Source organism: Rhodnius prolixus, unplaced genomic scaffold, assembly GCF_049639745.1.
Source record: "Rhodnius prolixus isolate KJV_2025 unplaced genomic scaffold, Rpr scaffold_8, whole genome shotgun sequence".
Lineage (NCBI taxonomy): Eukaryota > Metazoa > Arthropoda > Insecta > Hemiptera > Reduviidae > Rhodnius > Rhodnius prolixus.
Window position 1 is genome coordinate 8,942,403 of NW_027411593.1, and position 19,027 is coordinate 8,961,429.

The window sequence follows — 19,027 nt, forward strand, 5'->3', positions numbered from 1 at the left end:
ACATAGTTTTTGCTCCGTGTAGAACCCGACTAAAATTAGCAAAACAAAGTGAAAATAAAACTGCAAATTGCGTTGATTTTTTAGTTAGAAAGGGAATCCCCGAGTTTTGATGGCATGGCGCAATTAGAGACAAAAGTGTTACCCATCTTTTAGAGAAAAAATGAAAATTTCAATCGAACCCAAAACAAAGCAACTTCGAAAATCTAACGACGCAGAGTGAAAATTAGTACTAATTAAGCAGCGACGCAACTTCGAAAAAACGCAAAACGAAACGACGCAAAGCGAGGTATTGGTGTATAAGAAATGGTTTTCTTGTAAACAGAGTAAACACCACCCAGTGAAGTTGTCTTACTGAACATCTGTACTCAGTAAAACAGGAATAAATAGAGGGGAAACTCCATTTCTAGCCATCTAATCAGCAATTTCGTTACTACAGATACTACCTAGAACAACTACAGTCCAAATCTCTGCAACAAACTCCTTAATCTACCTCTGATGATAGATGAAAATTCTAAACAAGTCAAGAACGCAATAAACATGCGCTCTACGATAGATAAAATCAACGATATTATCCAGTAGTGCAAACTTTCAATATCTCCCCTGTATAATGTATAATATAATGAAAATTTGATATATTGTAATATAAGTTAATGAAGAGCATAATAGAAATCACTTTGATTATGTCTGGCTCCAAGCGAACGTTCATCTTATAGATTCACAGACATGCGCAACTTTCAAGACATACAAACATAGTACAAACGCCAGCAGAATTCTGCATCACATTCCCCCAGCACCCAATAGAGCACTAGAGAGAAATACAGAGACATAGAAACCTAAATCCGCCTACATAAGTGCTAACTCAACCAAGTCACTTAGAACAGGATTCAATATGCACGGGGGCGTGTACGATTACTTATCTAGATTTACAAGTGATATAATATAACTGATGTGAAGTGAATGTATCGCGCAATAACTTTTGAAATATAATATACATCAACCACTTTTATGCCAAGCAAATAAATTTTAATTAAAAAGCACGATATAATAATTCCTTAAATATAAAAAGCTCATTTTCAGCAACATTTTTTCTCAAAATCTATTAGATCTAGATTGTTGCAAAAAATAATTACAGTTATAAAGGAGGATTTGCCCTTTATTTTGAAAGAAATTTGGGAATTTTATCTTTTATAGAAAAATAGAGAAAAAAAATTATCAAAGTTGGGTGTTTTTCAACGTTACGCTTTTTCGTGCAGTTTTAATAACTCTTAAAAACCAGCTATTAAATTACAAATAAAGAGTTTGTTTTTTTGTGTAATTTTTGTCAGTAAATAAACTGTACACTCTTAACTTTGTATCACCAAATAATTGAAACGATTAATAAAACCAAAACAAACAAAAACACCTGAGTAACTTTATTTTATATTAAAAGTGAATATTCACACGGCTTAAGTGAAGTGGTGTAACATTACAATACTCTTTATTAAAAACCAAGGCGCCACGGTAGCCGAGCAGTTAGAGGCGTGACCTGTAAAGCTTAGATGTATTGTTGGTTTAGTGAGTTCGATTCCCGGTCTTTAGCCCATGGATTTTATTTAATGGTTAATATGAGAAATTTACAGTTAAGTATGTTAGGCGGTTATAGGCTAGAACCGCAATACTAAGATGTATTGTTGGTTTAGTGGGTTCGATTCTCCTGGTCTAGGCCTTGGATTTCATTTAATGGTTAATATGAGAAATTTACAGTAAAGTATGTTAGGCGGTTATAGGCTAGACCCGCAAAGCTAAGATGTATTGTTGGTTTAGTGGGTTCGATTCCCCGGTCTAGGCCTTGGATTTCATTTAATGGTTAATATGAGAAATTTACAGTAAAGTATGTTAGGCGGTTATAGGCTAGAACCGCAATACTAAGATGTATTGTTGGTTTAGTGGGTTCGATTCCCGGTCTTTAGCCCATGGATTTTATTTAATGGTTAATATGAGAAATTTATAGTTAAGTATGTTAGGCGGTTATAGGCTAGAACCGCAATACTAAGATGTATTGTTGGTTTAGTGGGTTCGATTCCCGGTCTTTAGCCCATGGATTTTATTTAATGGTTAATATGAGAAATTTACAGTTAAGTATGTTAGGCGGTTATAGGCTAGACCCGCAAAGCTAAGATGTATTGTTGGTTTAGTGGGTTCGATTCCCCGGTCTAGGCCTTGGTTTTTATTTAATGGTTAATATGAGAAATTTATAGTAAAGTATGTTAGGCGGTTATAGGCTAGACCCGCAATGCTAAGATGTATTGTTGGTTTAGTGGGTTCGATTACCCTGGTCTAGGCCTTGGATTTCATTTAATGGTTAATATGAGAAATTTACAGTAAAGTATGTTAGGCGGTTATAGGCTAGACCCGCAAAGCTAAGATGTATTGTTGGTTTAGTGGGTTCGATTCCCCTGGTCTAGGCCTTGGATTTTATTTAATGTTTAATATGAGAAATTTACAGTAAAGTATGTTAGGCGGTTATAGGCTAGACCCGCAATGCTAATATGTATTGTTGGTTTAGTGGGTTCGATTCCCCGATCTTAGGCCTTGGATTTTATTTAATGGTTAATATGAGAAATTTACAGTAAAGTATGTTAGGCGGTTACAGGCTAGACCCGCAAAGCTAAGATTTATTGTTGGTTTAGTGGGTTCGATTCCCGGTCTTTAGCCCATGGATTTTATTTAATGGTTAATATGAGAAATTTACAGTTAAGTATGTTAGGCGGTTATAGGCTAGACCCGCAAAGCTAAGATGTATTGTTGGTTTAGTGGGTTCGATTCCCCGGTCTAGGCCTTGGATTTCATTTAATGGTTAATATGAGAAATTTACAGTAAAGTATGTTAGGCGGTTATAGGCTAGAACCGCAATACTAAGATGTATTGTTGGTTTAGTGGGTTCGATTCTCCTGGTCTAGGCCTTGGTTTTTATTTAATGGTTAATATGAGAAATTTATAGTAAAGTATGTTAGGCGGTTATAGGCTAGACCCGCAATGCTAATATGTATTGTTGGTTTAGTGGGTTCGATTCCCCGATCTTAGGCCTTGGATTTTATTTAATGGTTAATATGAGAAATTTACAGTAAAGTATGTTAGGCGGTTATAGGCTAGACCCGCAATGCTAAGATGTATTGTTGGTTTAGTGGGTTCGATTACCCTGGTCTAGGCCTTGGATTTCATTTAATGGTTAATATGAGAAATTTACAGTAAAGTATGTTAGGCGGTTATAGGCTAGACCCGCAAAGCTAAGATGTATTGTTGGTTTAGTGGGTTCGATTCCCCTGGTCTAGGCCTTGGATTTTATTTAATGTTTAATATGAGAAATTTACAGTAAAGTATGTTAGGCGGTTATAGGCTAGACCCGCAATGCTAATATGTATTGTTGGTTTAGTGGGTTCGATTCCCCGATCTTAGGCCTTGGATTTTATTTAATGGTTAATATGAGAAATTTACAGTAAAGTATGTTAGGCGGTTACAGGCTAGACCCGCAAAGCTAAGATTTATTGTTGGTTTAGTGGGTTCGATTCCCCGACCTTAGGCCTTGGATTTTATTTAATGGTTAATATGAGAAATTTACAGTAAAGTATGTTAGGCGGTTATAGGCTAGACCCGCAATGCTAAGATGTATTGTTGGTTTAGTGGGTTCGATTACCCTGGTCTAGGCCTTGGATTTCATTTAATGGTTAATATGAGAAATTTACAGTAAAGTATGTTAGGCGGTTATAGGCTAGACCCGCAAAGCTAAGATGTATTGTTGGTTTAGTGGGTTCGATTCCCCTGGTCTAGGCCTTGGATTTTATTTAATGTTTAATATGAGAAATTTACAGTAAAGTATGTTAGGCGGTTATAGGCTAGACCCGCAATGCTAATATGTATTGTTGGTTTAGTGGGTTCGATTCCCCGATCTTAGGCCTTGGATTTTATTTAATGGTTAATATGAGAAATTTACAGTAAAGTATGTTAGGCGGTTACAGGCTAGACCCGCAAAGCTAAGATTTATTGTTGGTTTAGTGGGTTCGATTCCCCGACCTTAGGCCTTGGATTTTATTTAATGGTTAATATGAGAAATTTACAGTAAAGTATGTTAGGCGGTTATAGGCTAGACCCGCAATGCTAAGATGTATTGTTGGTTTAGTGGGTTCGATTACCCTGGTCTAGGCCTTGGATTTCATTTAATGGTTAATATGAGAAATTTACAGTAAAGTATGTTAGGCGGTTATAGGCTAGACCCGCAAAGCTAAGATGTATTGTTGGTTTAGTGGGTTCGATTCCCCTGGTCTAGGCCTTGGATTTTATTTAATGTTTAATATGAGAAATTTACAGTAAAGTATGTTAGGCGGTTATAGGCTAGACCCGCAATGCTAATATGTATTGTTGGTTTAGTGGGTTCGATTCCCCGATCTTAGGCCTTGGATTTTATTTAATGGTTAATATGAGAAATTTACAGTAAAGTATGTTAGGCGGTTACAGGCTAGACCCGCAAAGCTAAGATTTATTGTTGGTTTAGTGGGTTCGATTCCCCGACCTTAGGCCTTGGATTTTATTTAATGGTTAATAAAAGAAATTTACGTAAAGTATAAATAGGATGAAAAAATAATTGCCATTTCAGTCGTGATACATTTACTCTGCCGAGCTTTCGACCTAGGGACTAGGTCATCTTCAGGGCTGTGGAACATGTTTACAGATTTGTTAACAATGATTCTTATTATTATTATTTTAATAGAATCATTGTTAACTATCTGTAAACATGTTCCACAGCCCTGAAGATGACCTAGTCCCTAGGTCGAAAGCTCGGCAGAGTAAATCTATTAAGACTGAAATGGCAATTATTTTTTTCATCCTATTTAAACTATGAATCAGTCACCAAAAAGAATGAACAAAAATTACGTAAAGTATGTTTGCTAGTCGCCTCCGTCCACGACACCTATTTGGTAGTTGGACGTTAAGCCCCGCCTGAAAAAAATAGGCGATTACTTTACTTTTCTTTTATTAAAAACCAATTCTCGTTAAAAGAACATTAAAAACGATACATCGTTAACTGAGCAGGAAAAACAAATGAAGAAAAAATAATTGGCATGAATATGATTTTCTATTTTTTACGAAAGGTATCTTTTTTGACCCAGAGGAAATAAATTTAAAACGTCTCAAAATGTTCTAAAACAAATTTTTACCCGGAAAATTATTCAAATAAAAACTTTTAATAAGAAAAAAAAAAAAAATCTCAAAAAATGAAATTGTCTAACGTTGTACTTCCGGTAATTTTTGGGATTTATTACGAATTCGGAATTCTAAAAATATATTTAACCCATCCTTTATAGTATGAAACAAGGCAAACGTCATATATTATATTGGAAATGGTACTTTAAAAGTATTTCCAGCAAGAAAACCCAAAACAAACCAATTTTCCTAGCTTGTCATAAAATACATAAACAAAATATATGGTAGATAAGAAATCAGTATAACATCAGTAATACTGAGACAAAAGAAGAAAAGCGCACTTTCCTTTCCGTTCAAAGAAAAACGAGAAGGGTAGTGTATCTGGTACCAGTAACGTGCACGGGGCTAAGGGGGCGGAAAAAAAGAAGAAAAACCCTACGGAAAAACATAAATACTGCACCAAGAGATAACGGGAAGTCAGCTCTAAAGATTTATATCTTACAATATGCGGCGGTTATATAAAAAAATAGGAAAAAAAAATAGAAAAATATTTTTTTCTTGATTCCAAAATAAAATAAAAAATATCTAGAGAGTTGTAAGAAGGTAGTGTGTGTGTGCATTTCACATCTGAATATCCCTCAGGAATGTTTTAGAAGAACAGTTTCGGGAGGAGAATAAAAAACTGGTTTGTCTGGTTCTATCTTATAATTTTTTTTGTAGCTTCACATCTGCTATTTAAGAGAATACGTAATCACAGCCTCCAGGTACACAAAACTGATCAAGGAATCTCTTACAACCATCTCTTAAACTCTTGATGAATTTAAAATGTAATTAGCAAATAAAATCTGATTGTTTTTTTAAGATAACAAATCTTCTAAATTTTTCTTTGTTTTTTAAAAATTTGATGTGAAATATTTTCCCAGTATTTTCTTACGACGATTTACTTAATTAAATTTCCACGTAAATTGGAATTTGTTTCAATATTGTACATCTTCAATGTCATAAAATCAAATATAGCTCTCTTAGAACTCCAAACATTCCCTAAGAGAAAAACAAAAAAACCCGTGGGAAAAACAAAAGAAAATTACTTTTTTATATGATTAACTTCCGTAGGCTTTTTCCAAGTGGCCAGCACACTGTCACGCGATAGATAACGATATCTGTTAAGGTAGAATATTATCCGGAAGCAGGAAATACCCAGAAATGGTAACAATTTCCCCAGTTTTTCTTTTACGCGCTTAAATTAAACAAACAACCAAAAAAAAAATATAGGCGTATTAAAAATAGTTTTGGGCTAAAAAATTAACTTTAATTCTTCACTTCCTAAAATTAAAATACATTTAATATAAGAAATGTAAAACTCTAAACTTAAATAAATAACTTTTCTTTAATAAATTAATGAGGAATCCCAAAAGAAAAAAGAACTTTGCCATCTGAAGTAATTAATTTTTCATTTGAAAACGCAAGTAAAGTGAAGTTAGAGGTGTTGGAGGGGGAGAGAAAAGCGAGTGTACACGCATGCGCGCCCCAAAAAAAAGGACATAAAATTTACCAGAGATATAATTGAGACTGCCACCTTTAAAAGAATCTTTAGATCCTTTAAAAAATATGTTTCTCTCTTTAAATTTAAATAATTTGGAAATGGATTTTTTTGAATGCTATTACAGGGAGGCACATCTTCTTTTTCTTTTTTTTATAATTGGTTGAAATCTGCGGGAGTTTTGGGGGGGGGGGCTGCCGTACAGCTGTCGGGGATTGGTTTACGTTAGGGATCGGTGCTGATGTGAGACGGGGGGCGCGTGGAAGCTTTAAAAGCTATAAATTCACGTGCGCTTTAAGTGGAGGTCTCTTAGGCTCTTAAGTTAGATTAATTCGTGACAACACCTTAACTAAAATGGCGTACTAATACTGTAAAATAATTGTATAATGTTTCAGCGAAGATAGAGATTTTAACAGTAGTGAAAACCAAATTAAAATACTTAGTATTAGAATTGTAATTTTTAACAATAATTAATAATTGAATTTAAAGAGAATAATTAATTAAATAATTTATTGCAACAATCTTTTTACTTCTCTCACTAGGTATGAAAAAGTATGGCGGTCATTTAATTTTGAGTTTTGCCCACTTTGAGATCCCTTGAGTATGAGATAAAGGTTTTTCAGGAAATCGTCTCCTTAAGTCTGAAAACAGGAAGACCACAAAAAGAAAAACGGAAGAAGCATATCTCTTTCTTTTGGAAGCGGAAGTTTCTTACATAAAAGCTAATTATCAACACTTATCTTAGTTATTGTAAAAAGAAAACTGAACAACATAATATTATGCTGGGGCAAATGAAACGCCAAAACTGCGCTTGAGAATATAATCAGGCTAAAACAGGTTTTCAGTTAAATTCCATGGTACAGCAAGTGGATGTCCGAAAACGCTAGAAATTCGCACATTAGACATAGCAAGGTTGCAAACATTGTAAACCCTTATATCTTGTTTTATTGTATCCCAGACCGGTTTCAGACTTCAGTTAGCAAGTAAAGTGCGAGACAATAACTTAGATCAGGGGTCACCAAACCATTTTTTGATCATGGACCCCCTCTATATAATTTTTCGAAATCTCCATGTACCCCCATAAAGGTAATTTTCAGTTAATTAAAATAAAAGTATCTATCAGAAATTAGTGTTTGTGTATTGATTTTATGATTTTAAACATTTATTAAAGTAATTTTACATAGTGTAACAATAGTTTTTTTTTAATTATCCTTTTAATGAAATTTACACCTGTGCCTAAAGGGTGTAAATGCGATAAGTGTAAATAAATAACGTGGCAGACGTGAATGGCGGTCATCCAGTGATGGCCGCCATTAGTCCACCCAGTTGGTCACAGGGCCAACGGCGCCTCAACCGTCTTCTAGGAGTCTTGGAGGGTAGCGTAGTTGAAGATAAGTTTGCAGCTAAAGGGTTGGGGGGATGAAATGAGAGTTTTTGGTGAAAATTTTTATATCGAATTTTGGTAAGCTCGGAGATGAATGGAATTGGGAGATCTGTATGTATTGTGTGTGGTTGCTAACATAGAATGGGAGCGTCTACTATGCGGCAGAGTATTTTGGATTGGAGTGTTTTTGCAGTCTATTGATGTTTGATGTTTTTAGCTGTTCCGTAAAGTTCGAGTCCCGTAAGTCCATATTGGTGTGAGAAGAGCTGTATAGAGTCGTCGTTTGTTCTGCGGTGAGAGTTTTGAGCGTTTGTTCGAGTAGTCTGGCTAGAAGTTTGTATCGTTTGTTTAGTTCGGTAAGTTAGGTACATTCCAAGGTACCCGCACATGGTCGGCTGGTGGGATAAGATACTACAACAAACAATACACCGAATATACCAAATCTCTGACCACTGAAGACAACAATAGTTTTATGAAAAATATCTTTAATGTTGAAATTTAAATATCTTAATATTTATTAAATAATAAGTAATTATAAATAAGACCCCCAATCGACACCCCTACTTTTGTTAAACAGTCCCCTGGGGGTCTATGTAGACCACTTTGGCGACCTCTGACTTAGATGAAGACGAAATCTCTACACCTATCAGATTATTCTACTTCTGGTGATAGATAAAAGTCCTGAAACTGATTAGGGATAAAAATAGATGTGCGTGCTACGACCGGATGAAATCAAAGATAGTATCCAGCACTGCACACTTGAACCACAATTTCAACAAGATCCGGTTGACGAAATCACATCTTTAAAGAGGTTTTCCATCACTTAAATTTGCAATTTAATTTGAAAACGTTACGAATGATACACTTAAAATTGAATTTATTATCTTACAGAATAGCTATTTGATTTTTAAAGTGTAATTGCAAATTACTAAGAAATGTTATTTTTAGTTCCCCCAAAAAATGAAATAATGATATTTACCTCAAACTCAAATAATGAATAAAGTCAACTTGATCAATCTCATGCATAAAACAAAATCAGTAAAATGAGAATAATGAATAAAAGAATATATACCTTTACGAATTCAGCAAGAGGAATAGATAACTTCAGCATTTGAATTTATTTTTATTTCAGGTCTTTTTTTTACTTTTCTCTTGTTCATTTTTATATTCTTCATGTTCAAGAGAAAATGGGTGAACTTATCTCTGAATGTTAATCTCTTCCCAAGATTTTTTTTAAATTAAATCAAAATTAAAGCAAATACAATCAAAAGCCAATAAAAGAAAAAAGAGAAAATAAATCTTCTAATAAAGGGCAAAATCAAAATGAGAAGGCAAGAATAGAATTACAAATAATAAAAAAAATCATGGCGAGAAAATAATGAAAGACAATTTTTAACAATTCTCTTATTACGTCATTAATTCCTTTTTTTTCTGTGAATTTAATTAAAAGAAAAAGGGAAAGTAAAATAATTAAGTTTCTCTTTGTTTAATTTGTCCTTAGAGACACATAAATTAAACTTTCTAACTTAAAAGAGAAATAAATTTAAAAAATGGTGATTTCATTAATTTAATAGAGAAACTTTTTGACAAATTCAACTAGATCGATTTTTTTAGAACGTATAAGATAGTTGTCTTCTTCAGTTTAATCAGTCAGCTGGATTGTGTAGACGCCACGGTAGGCGTGAGGTTATAGGCAAGACCCGCAATGCAAAGATGTATTGATGGTTTAGTGGGTTCCATTTCTGATCTGTAGGCCTTGGACTTCTAATTATATGAGAAATTTTACAGTAAGGTATACAGTAAATTGTAAAAACCACCTTGAATAACTAGGCATTTATTTAGAGCCAAAGTAGATCTTTTAAGTTGCAGTAGATTCAGGCTTTATTAAGCTACAACTTTTTTTTAAACCATCGGCCATCTTTAACGAACATTTAATTATAAAATGCCAAAGAATCATTGATGCCACAACCATTAGGGGGTTACTTAATTTCCGGAAACTATATTTACTTCAAAAAAAATAGTTTAAAGTAGTTTACGCTTGAAACATAGTAAAAGTGAGCCATTTCTTTTTTTACCGGAATATATAGTTACAAAAAACACTTAAAAATTATATAGTTTTAACATTAACCATCACCAAATCGATTACCAATCTGCACATCTTTTAGACATTTCTCTGTGCATACTTAAAAAAAATAATAAAAATAAAATTGCGGTAAGAGAAAAATCATGAAACTGGTCACGTATTTGTGAAATTTTGTTTTCATGTAGTCCTTTAGAGAGTGAGAGGGGGGATGGAAATTAGAATCATATTTTTCATATTAAACAGTCCTCAATTTAAAACGATTCCATTAATTCCATGTTAGACATAATTTAAAAAAGTTAAAACTAATCTTTGCCAATTAAATTTTGGTGTGAAAAGAGTCATTTATTTTTGAATAGAATAACGTTTTATTATATTTATTTCATAAAAATATTTAGGGAGAAATATTCTAAACTAAATGTACAATAAATGATCAAAATTAGAGAAGGAATGTTACTTAGTAAATATATTAGTGTTACTAAGAATTGAGGTTTAGGGAGATGAGTCAGGATTGTCCCGAGATGGTACTCTATCATTTCCTATAAAGTGTATAATTTCTTTTACAAAAATTGTACGCAGGTACTTATATTTTAAAACAAAGGTTTTCTGACACTGGACACTATTCACGAAATAGAAACTACCAGCACTTTCTCTTCACCTCATGAGGAAAAGAAATCATCCAGTGATGGTGTACATTTAAGGAAATTCTTAATCATCAAGTTTAGAGATAAGACTCTATTTAGAGATGTCGCCTTGGGAAGGGAGACGCATCTATTTGCAAGCCATCTGGAAACTGTATACTTATTTCAGTAAAACAGATGTTCCCGCTTTAGTGGGGAAGATATGATTATACGCCTGTAACGTGTGCGATTAAAGAATAACACTGAATAACACGAAAGGTGAAATTTTTTTAACAATAACCGCACATCCCCAAAGGTCCAGGATTCGGGGCTTTTTAGTATTCAAAATGGAAGAATCGATTTTTTAAATTTTGAGCACCAGAGAAGGTTTTATTTTATTTTAACTTTTCGCCGGAAATATCTATTTTGAGGTCTTCTGAAAAGTGAATTTTGTTTTTTTAAGATAAGGAAGTTACTACCTTACCTAAAAATTCTTGAAATTTTCTCAAATATGGCGCCCAAGATTTTCTCAAATATTAAATTATCTGAATCTAACAACTTTTCTTTGAAACATTATACCAAGGAAAAATACTACTAATGGTACTCCTTTAAAAATAAGTGTGAGTAGACTGCCTCTAAAGTGCTATTTATCTGTAATGTACGGGACCTATCTCTGTGAGCTGTTAAGAAAGGCTTAAAATGTGCCATAAAAACTACAGTTTGGACCCCATTTCTCAAACGGAAAATACCTTTTTTTTTACTCAGTGAAATTGTTCCCTTTACCCTGTAAACTTCGTATATTAATTGTGTTCATTTTTTTCTTTTTATGTTTCCCCAACCTCACGAGAAAAACTCTCGTTTTAGGGCAGTTCTCGAGCCGAGGTTAGTGTAAAGCTTCCATAGAAGATTATATTTCAGAGTTATGTACGGTGGTTATAAACTGTGTAAAGTTGGTAAGAATTTAATATGACTCAAATGGCCGGTTAGAACATTCAAAGTAAAATATAAGTCTTACGACTATTCACATAATTTTGCTCAAAATATTTTACTCAATCGGTTTAACAAATTGGAAATTTAAGATGCTAAGTAAAAATATAATATAATTTCCCCCGCGTGACTTAGTCTTTAAAATATACAATATACACGACAGATATGGCAGTCTGATTTAATTCATCCAACGACCTCAACATACAAATCCAAATCAGGAATGGTGGCCACACTATTAAAGCCATAAACTACAGCAGATAATTTATGTAATTTCCAATTCCATTTAGGACTTCAACACTGACACAAATCTCTGTGATTGGATAGGCCGTCAAAAAAAAAAAAAAAAAAAAAACTAAGAGGTTTTCTTGCTTTCTATTATCATTTACACAACAACATCTGCTAGGTAGGTAAAACGCGTTTCAGGTTATACCTGTTATTTTGATAAAATAACCTTCACACCTGGCTGGTTCCATAATTAATTCATAAAAAAAATAAAAAAGCAGATAGAGGTTTCCACACCTGCTAAACATGTCCATCAACAAATTAACAAATTCAGTCTTGATAAAGCGAGAATATGTAATAATAGAAACAGAACTATTTATTTGGAAAGCCTACTCAACAAAATTTGATTTTTTTTCTATTAAGGTCTAAGTTAGTCCCCAACGCTGGCTGTACACACCTGGAAACAGCCAGATGGGTAAACAATAGTACCGATTTTTGCTGGAGAGTTTGCTTTGTCCAGTTTGTGAACTTTTGGGCGTTGCCATTGATATCAAGCTCAATATTTCCGTTTTTTAAAGGAACACGCACAAAACAAAAAACGACACTATCCCCCTAATTATTTTGTATTTTAACGTAGTAAGCCCCTTTTCTCACAATAGAAAAAAGTTATACGCAAAATGTAGCAAATTTATGCTTAATTTTTTTAAAAAAATTTTACGAACTCAACTGTTGGATTCATAACTATTTTTAAAGGAAATGTTTCTATTGGTAACACTGAAATGTTTCTATTGGTAACACTGAAATGTTTCTATTGGTAACACTGAAATGTTTCTATTGGTAACACTGAAATGGCCCACTGAGATCAGGTACCAGACAGCGTTGCCCTTAGATTGCATCAAAAAGCTACCTGATATATTTTCTTCAATTATTCTACGTAGTACATACTGACTGCGGCAACGGATACCAGCTTAAAGATATTCGAACGTAAAATTCTCCGAAAGATATACGGCCCAGTTTATGATAGTGATAATGGCAACTGGAGAATCAGAACGAACAGGGAGCTCTACGCGTTTATATAACGATATATTGCGTTACTCATTTTATAAAAGTCCATGGCTTGGTCATGTGGAAAGAATGCCAGATAACCGTATACCACGCGGACTACTGCAAGGCACGGTTTTCGGAAAAAGGAGAATTGGGCGCCCACGTAGATGCTGGATCCAGGAAGTGGAGGAGGATCTAAGGACACTGGGCGTAACCGGCTGGAAAGGAAAAGCTAAGAACAGAGAAACATGGAATGATATTATTAAGGAAGCCAAGGCCCACCCCGGGCTGTAGAGCTGTTAGTAAGTAAGTAGTTTATACTTATCACAGATAAGAATTAAATTTTATTATACTGGCTAAAGGTTTTATAAAAAAATATCTTATAAACTAAAGTTGTTCGTATAAAATTTGAGAAAAGACAAACGCAGTTTTTCTATTATAAGTTTTTATGGAAAATTTCCCGTTTTTTCTATCCCGAAAAGGTGGTTTTGATCCGTTTTTCCGGGTCAACATAACTCAAGAACTGGGGAAATGGCGTAGAGTTCCAATTTCATATTTTCCATTTCCACGCAGGAACGTAGCTAAACCGGAACATTTGATGGATTTGTTTTTTACGATCTTAGCTTGGACTTAAATGATCAAGACTTACTGCTTAATCCTTCACAAGTGGAAGTTCTCTTATAAACTAAAGTTGTTCACATAAATTTAAAAAAAAAGAAAAGACAAACGCAGTTTTTCTATTATAAGTTTTTATGGAAAATTTCCCGTTTTTTCTATCCCGAAAAGGTGGTTTTGATCCGTTTTTCCGGGTCTACTTAACTCAAGAACTGGGGAAATGGCGTAGAGTTCCAATTTCATATTTTCCATTTCCACGCAGGAACGTAGCATTTGATGAATTTGTTTTTTACGATTTTCTGCTTAATACTTCATAAGCGGAAGTTCTCTTTACCAAAATTTTCATAAAGAAAAGAATTTTACAATTTTTTTTTAGTTTTTTTCGGTTAACATTAAACAAGGTATATTTACATATATATATATATATATATATATATATACTTTTTCTACAAAGGGAAAACAATTATCCCTAATAGAAAATTCTGAAGGGAATATAAATAACAAAGAAAAGCACGAAAGAGAAATAAATTCAGTCATGAACTCTCCCTTAGGAAGTCTTTCTAGGCAGCCCCCCCCCAAAAAAAAAGAAAAAAGGTGTCACAGAAGAAGCAGGTAGCAGTACAACCTTGTGAAGCCCAGAAACATCCTGGTTGCACTGACCAGGTAGAAAAACTGGAAGTAAAATTTAGAATGGAAAAGAGAGGAAAAGCTGTATGTATATTTTACTTTTTCTCCTGCTTTTTCTTTCTCTTCCTTTCTTTTTTCTTTCCTTCATTGTTTTAAACCACAAACATACCAGCATTGTACCATGTTCTGTGTAACCAGTAATACACCTCACTTAATTTTCATGAATTTGGTCCAAATACTATTCTTTTTGTTTTTTATTTACTTTCTCTTAGATGTGGAAAATTGAGGAAAGCACAATTTTTGAGTCTTCTCATTAAAACTTTAAAAAATTTGTTGTTTTTTTTTGGTGGGTGGGTAAAGACAAAGTACGCTTAAGAACTTCAACTCCAACTCAGTATAGTTTAAACTATGGGTATCTCAAGATGATAAAGTATAAGTTAACAAAAAAATCGGCCTAAATTCGGATGTAGTTCTATCTTTTATACAGTTTTCCAATTGGTGTAAATAATTTTGTAACTGATCATATTTAACCGTTTTTTTAAAATGGTTAGCGGCGGAAGGATAGAACAAAAAAGGCAACTGGTAACCGAGCGGTTATAGGCGAAGCTCGCAAAGCTATGATGTTATTAAATGGTTTGATTCCCGGTCTAGGCCTTGGATATTATTTAATGATAAATATAAGAAGTTTACAGTAAAGTATGTTTTTGCTAATCGCCTCCGTTTACCATCTAAATTAAAAAAATATTGCTTCTACTTTAGGTTAGATAAACTAATTTTCTATTTATTTTTTGGCTCCAGCTAAACTATATAACGTTAATTTTAAATAGAAAAAGGCTTAGGAGCAATCAATTAATTATTAACTTTTATTAAATATCTTTGATTTTACCAGAGGTAACTAACACACATGTTATTTGTATCCTCGTTCCCCGACCGGTTTCGGTCTTACATCCATCAGCAGAGATAGATTAATTAGTTTGATTCAAAGATTTGGACTTCACTTACACTTGCCCACTTACTCAAAAAAAAAGAAGTAAAATATTTATCCAAGAAAATTTAAGTTTAAGAGGAGATTCTTATGACGCCCACCTTTACCATGATTAAACATTTCTTTTAGATCGGCGATTTTGGTTTATCTAATCATTAATAACTCAAATTCTAATATTTTCTAGGATTTCTAGTGAATTGTGGTTAGTAAATAAAATCCTACAGGAGAACGAAGCTTAGCTCTAGCCACTTCAAGGCTTTCAGAGTGCCCGTACAGGTATCTCAGCCTAACAAAAGAGCACACTATTACCCAAAGAAGCCCTGTACAGGTAGTTGATCTGTGCGACTATTCGGGTCTTACCCAAACTCACAACCTCTAGCTGAACATAAGAACTGGACAATACCATTTTGTGGAGGCCAACCAACCTAAAAATGCAGAAATTGACATTTCACAAAGAGTCACAAAGAATCTTTAAAGTCGCCCATGTATTTGATTTTACAGCCAGTCTATAAAAATAAATACTGCTATAAATAATTCGCTAGACAATATTTTATGTTAAAAATTTTATTAAAGCATATTTTTGAGTTTATAATGTGAACCAAAAATTCATTGTAAGCTCAAAATAAATCTTATTTAAAAGCATTGCCGTCTTTTTTTGTTTAACAAGCTTTTCTAAGTCTAAGTCTTTCAGCCGGAAAAGCATACCAAGGAGTCCAAAACGACTATATTCAGAAGCTAATTAAAACTCAAAAAAAAGGATAACGCCAAGAAAGTGAAGGATCCTCAAGCAGTTGATGAAAGATAGCCCCGCAGAAAGCCGCTACTACGGTCACCTGCAGGGAAAACGAAGAAGGGAAGTCCTTCAGCGACTTGACAGGCTGGAGTTGTAAAGATGATGATGACAGACCATCATCACACCATCTCGAAGAGGATTAAGCACTAAACCAGAAGGGTTGGGGAGTGAGCGGATGATATGGGAACTTCCTCTTTTTGTCCACTATCGCGATATAGACTTGCGATTTTTATTGCAGACTTTTCCACCCAGAATATTGATGTTTTGGAGGCATTTACAAGGGAAATGCCCTTACTTATTTTAAGCATGGTTCTCCGCTAAATATTATATTGAACCAAACAAAGCCAGTATTCTAAATTTGAAACTAAACAGAATTATCGGACTTAACGATTTTCAGTTTCTTAAATACAAAATTCTGTCAGTAAAGAGAGATTTCGTAGCTTTTTTTTTTCTCATTAAAGGGAGGAATTAATACTTTTTCTCAAATGATTTAAAGACGCGTCAACATCTGAGGCGCCCAGACTGCACAGCCTGCCTTCGGACAGTGTTCTCTCGTTACAGACAAGACTGCCCATCTCCGGACAGTGTGTACTGTAAGAAGTTCCTACGATGAGGGTTAATACTATATTATCAGTCATAAAAAATTTAATTACCTTTTATTAGAATAATTTTATTTTAATTATAAAGGCAATGCATTTTTCAGTAGCACAAAATTGTAATTATCCTTTAACCTTTATTCCGACAAAGATGGAAAAATTTATTCTTAGCGATAATAAAAGAAAAATCTAGGAAAAAGCTAAGAAAAAAATTCTATATTCAAAAAAGGGATGGAAAAACTTTTGCCGAAAAGTCTGATTAACTTCCTTTTTTGACAACATTCTAAGAATAAACAATATTCCTGAAGAACTTATTCAAAACTTCCTTTTTATTAAAAAAAACAAAAAACTTATTGTTTAAACAAAAAATTATCGTATAAATTTTGAGATTAAAATGAATTTATTTTGTGGGGGGGGTTAAAAATAAAAGATTCAAATGAAAATCATCAATAAAACTGACCTGCAGATAATAGAAGTATTAAACTCAGCGCCAAATTTAAATCCATTCTCAGCATGTTTTGAAACACTAAAAGTCACACAAAGTCTTAAATACGTTAAACGTATCTTCCTTTATTCGACCGCCATTTTAATAAATTAATAAATATTTAAAAAAAAAGAGAGAGAGAGAGAGAAGATATTAACACTTTTTAATAAAACAAAACCAAAAAAAATTGAATGCACTACCAAAAACGAGATTGTTTTTAATGAAAAATGAACCACAAATCACTTTTTGAATGATTATAAATCCAATCCAGAGTTTTGTACACCAGAATTCGGCGATTCGTTGAAAATCGAAACGCTATCGATACTATGTTTAAACTAATAAAAAGAATATTTCAAACGTATAACGTACAGCAAACAAAGCGCCCTGCTTGTAGGGTTAGTGATACAAACAGCTAGCGAGCTGACCGTGGAATGACAGTGAACAGCCCAATCTGAAGTGGTGGGGGCTATCTGCCGTTAGAGTTCTCCACCACCGCCGTTCCTTACATACACAGCCTGAACGTCTGTAGCCTTTTCTAAACGCTCTACGTGTATGCTTAGGCTACCCCCAACTTGTGGAACTGGGCAGTTATTTAAGTTTTAAAATTGTACAAAAAGTTTCAATTTTTTTACCTGCGGCCGGGGACGATTTATTTATTTATTTTTTGTAATTTCAATGAAATCTAGTAAAATTTTAGTGCTTAAGATTCAACCGGAAATAAATGTTTTGCGATCTTTTGAACGGAGGGCTTTATTTTCAAAAAAACGCGTGGTCTATGCGGTGTGTGAACAGAATATTTGATTTACTGAAAATTACAGAAAATTAAAACTTAAATTAAATAATAGCGTGGCTACAATTTCAAATTTTTAGCAAATCGTTTAAACCGGAAGTGTCCTTAAATTTAGATAATAGTTTTCAAATTTCGTGAAAACGGAATCGTAAAGCGCATCGTAGCAACAATTAGCATTTAACTTATTTTTTTTTCAAAATTCAGGATACTATAAACTTTTCATTTCTGTTTGTTTTCACCAGTGAGACCTAAATGTTTCTTAGCGATCCAAATTTCTGAATCGGAAGTAAATTATCATGGGTAGGGCTTCCAAATATGAAAACTGAATTTAATAATAATGAAAAAATAAAATAAAATAAAGAAAAAATCGATAAGGTGGAACATAAATATAATTTTTCTTTCGGCAATTTCGAGAAAACAAAACAGTAATCAATAATTACTCAATATTGAACCCAAAATCAGAAATAAAAGTTTCAAAATGATAGAAAAATGAGGTGAAAGTATTTCAAATTGAAACTATATAGTCTATTTTAATTCGCTAGATTCCTAAAACTAAAACAATAATCAGCTGTATTTAACTGAACACCAAAATACACCAGTAAGCAAAGCTTAGGATGAAAGAAAAGTAACAAAAATGAGGGAAACTCTCTCGCCTTGCTTAAGAAAAAGGAAGTTCCAAGTTGCAAAACTCCAAAAAACAAAGGGATTGATCAAGTTAGGTGCATAACATGTCAAAATAGTGAAATGATTTTTCCACAGTTTTTAGGTTTTCACGATTATAGCTCAATCGATTTTCTGAAAAACGAGATATTCTTTTTGTAGGTCTGCAAAGCCAGTGGTACTATTAGGGCGTTGATTAAAGGGCTACTGGACTGTACAATTGGGAAAGAAACCCCTCCCCCGCAAAAAAAAAGAACTGGAGGGGTGGAAACCTCTTTAGCAAAAGACAGAAGGGACAGTTAAATAAGTACGAGTAAAGATGGAAAGCCCGCAACATTGTTGCAGAATATTCAAACAGCAAGGAGTCCAAAACGACTATATTCAGAAGCTAATTAAACCTCAAAAAAAAAGGATAACGCCAA

At 33.5% G+C, this 19,027-nt stretch overlaps 1 protein-coding gene across 1 annotated transcript in view; it reads right to left on the reverse strand.

The window, feature by feature from the left end:
* The window catches only part of LOC141450812 (contactin-2-like), a 346,236-nt gene extending 328,627 nt beyond the window's left edge, over positions 1–17,609 (reverse strand). Inside the window, exon 1 of the mRNA XM_074121640.1 lies at positions 17,132–17,609. Within this exon, the coding sequence (XP_073977741.1) occupies positions 17,132–17,186 (55 nt within the window). The 5' untranslated portion in view covers positions 17,187–17,609. The remainder of the gene's footprint in view (positions 1–17,131) is intronic.
* Positions 17,610–19,027: the final 1,418 nt, after the last annotated feature.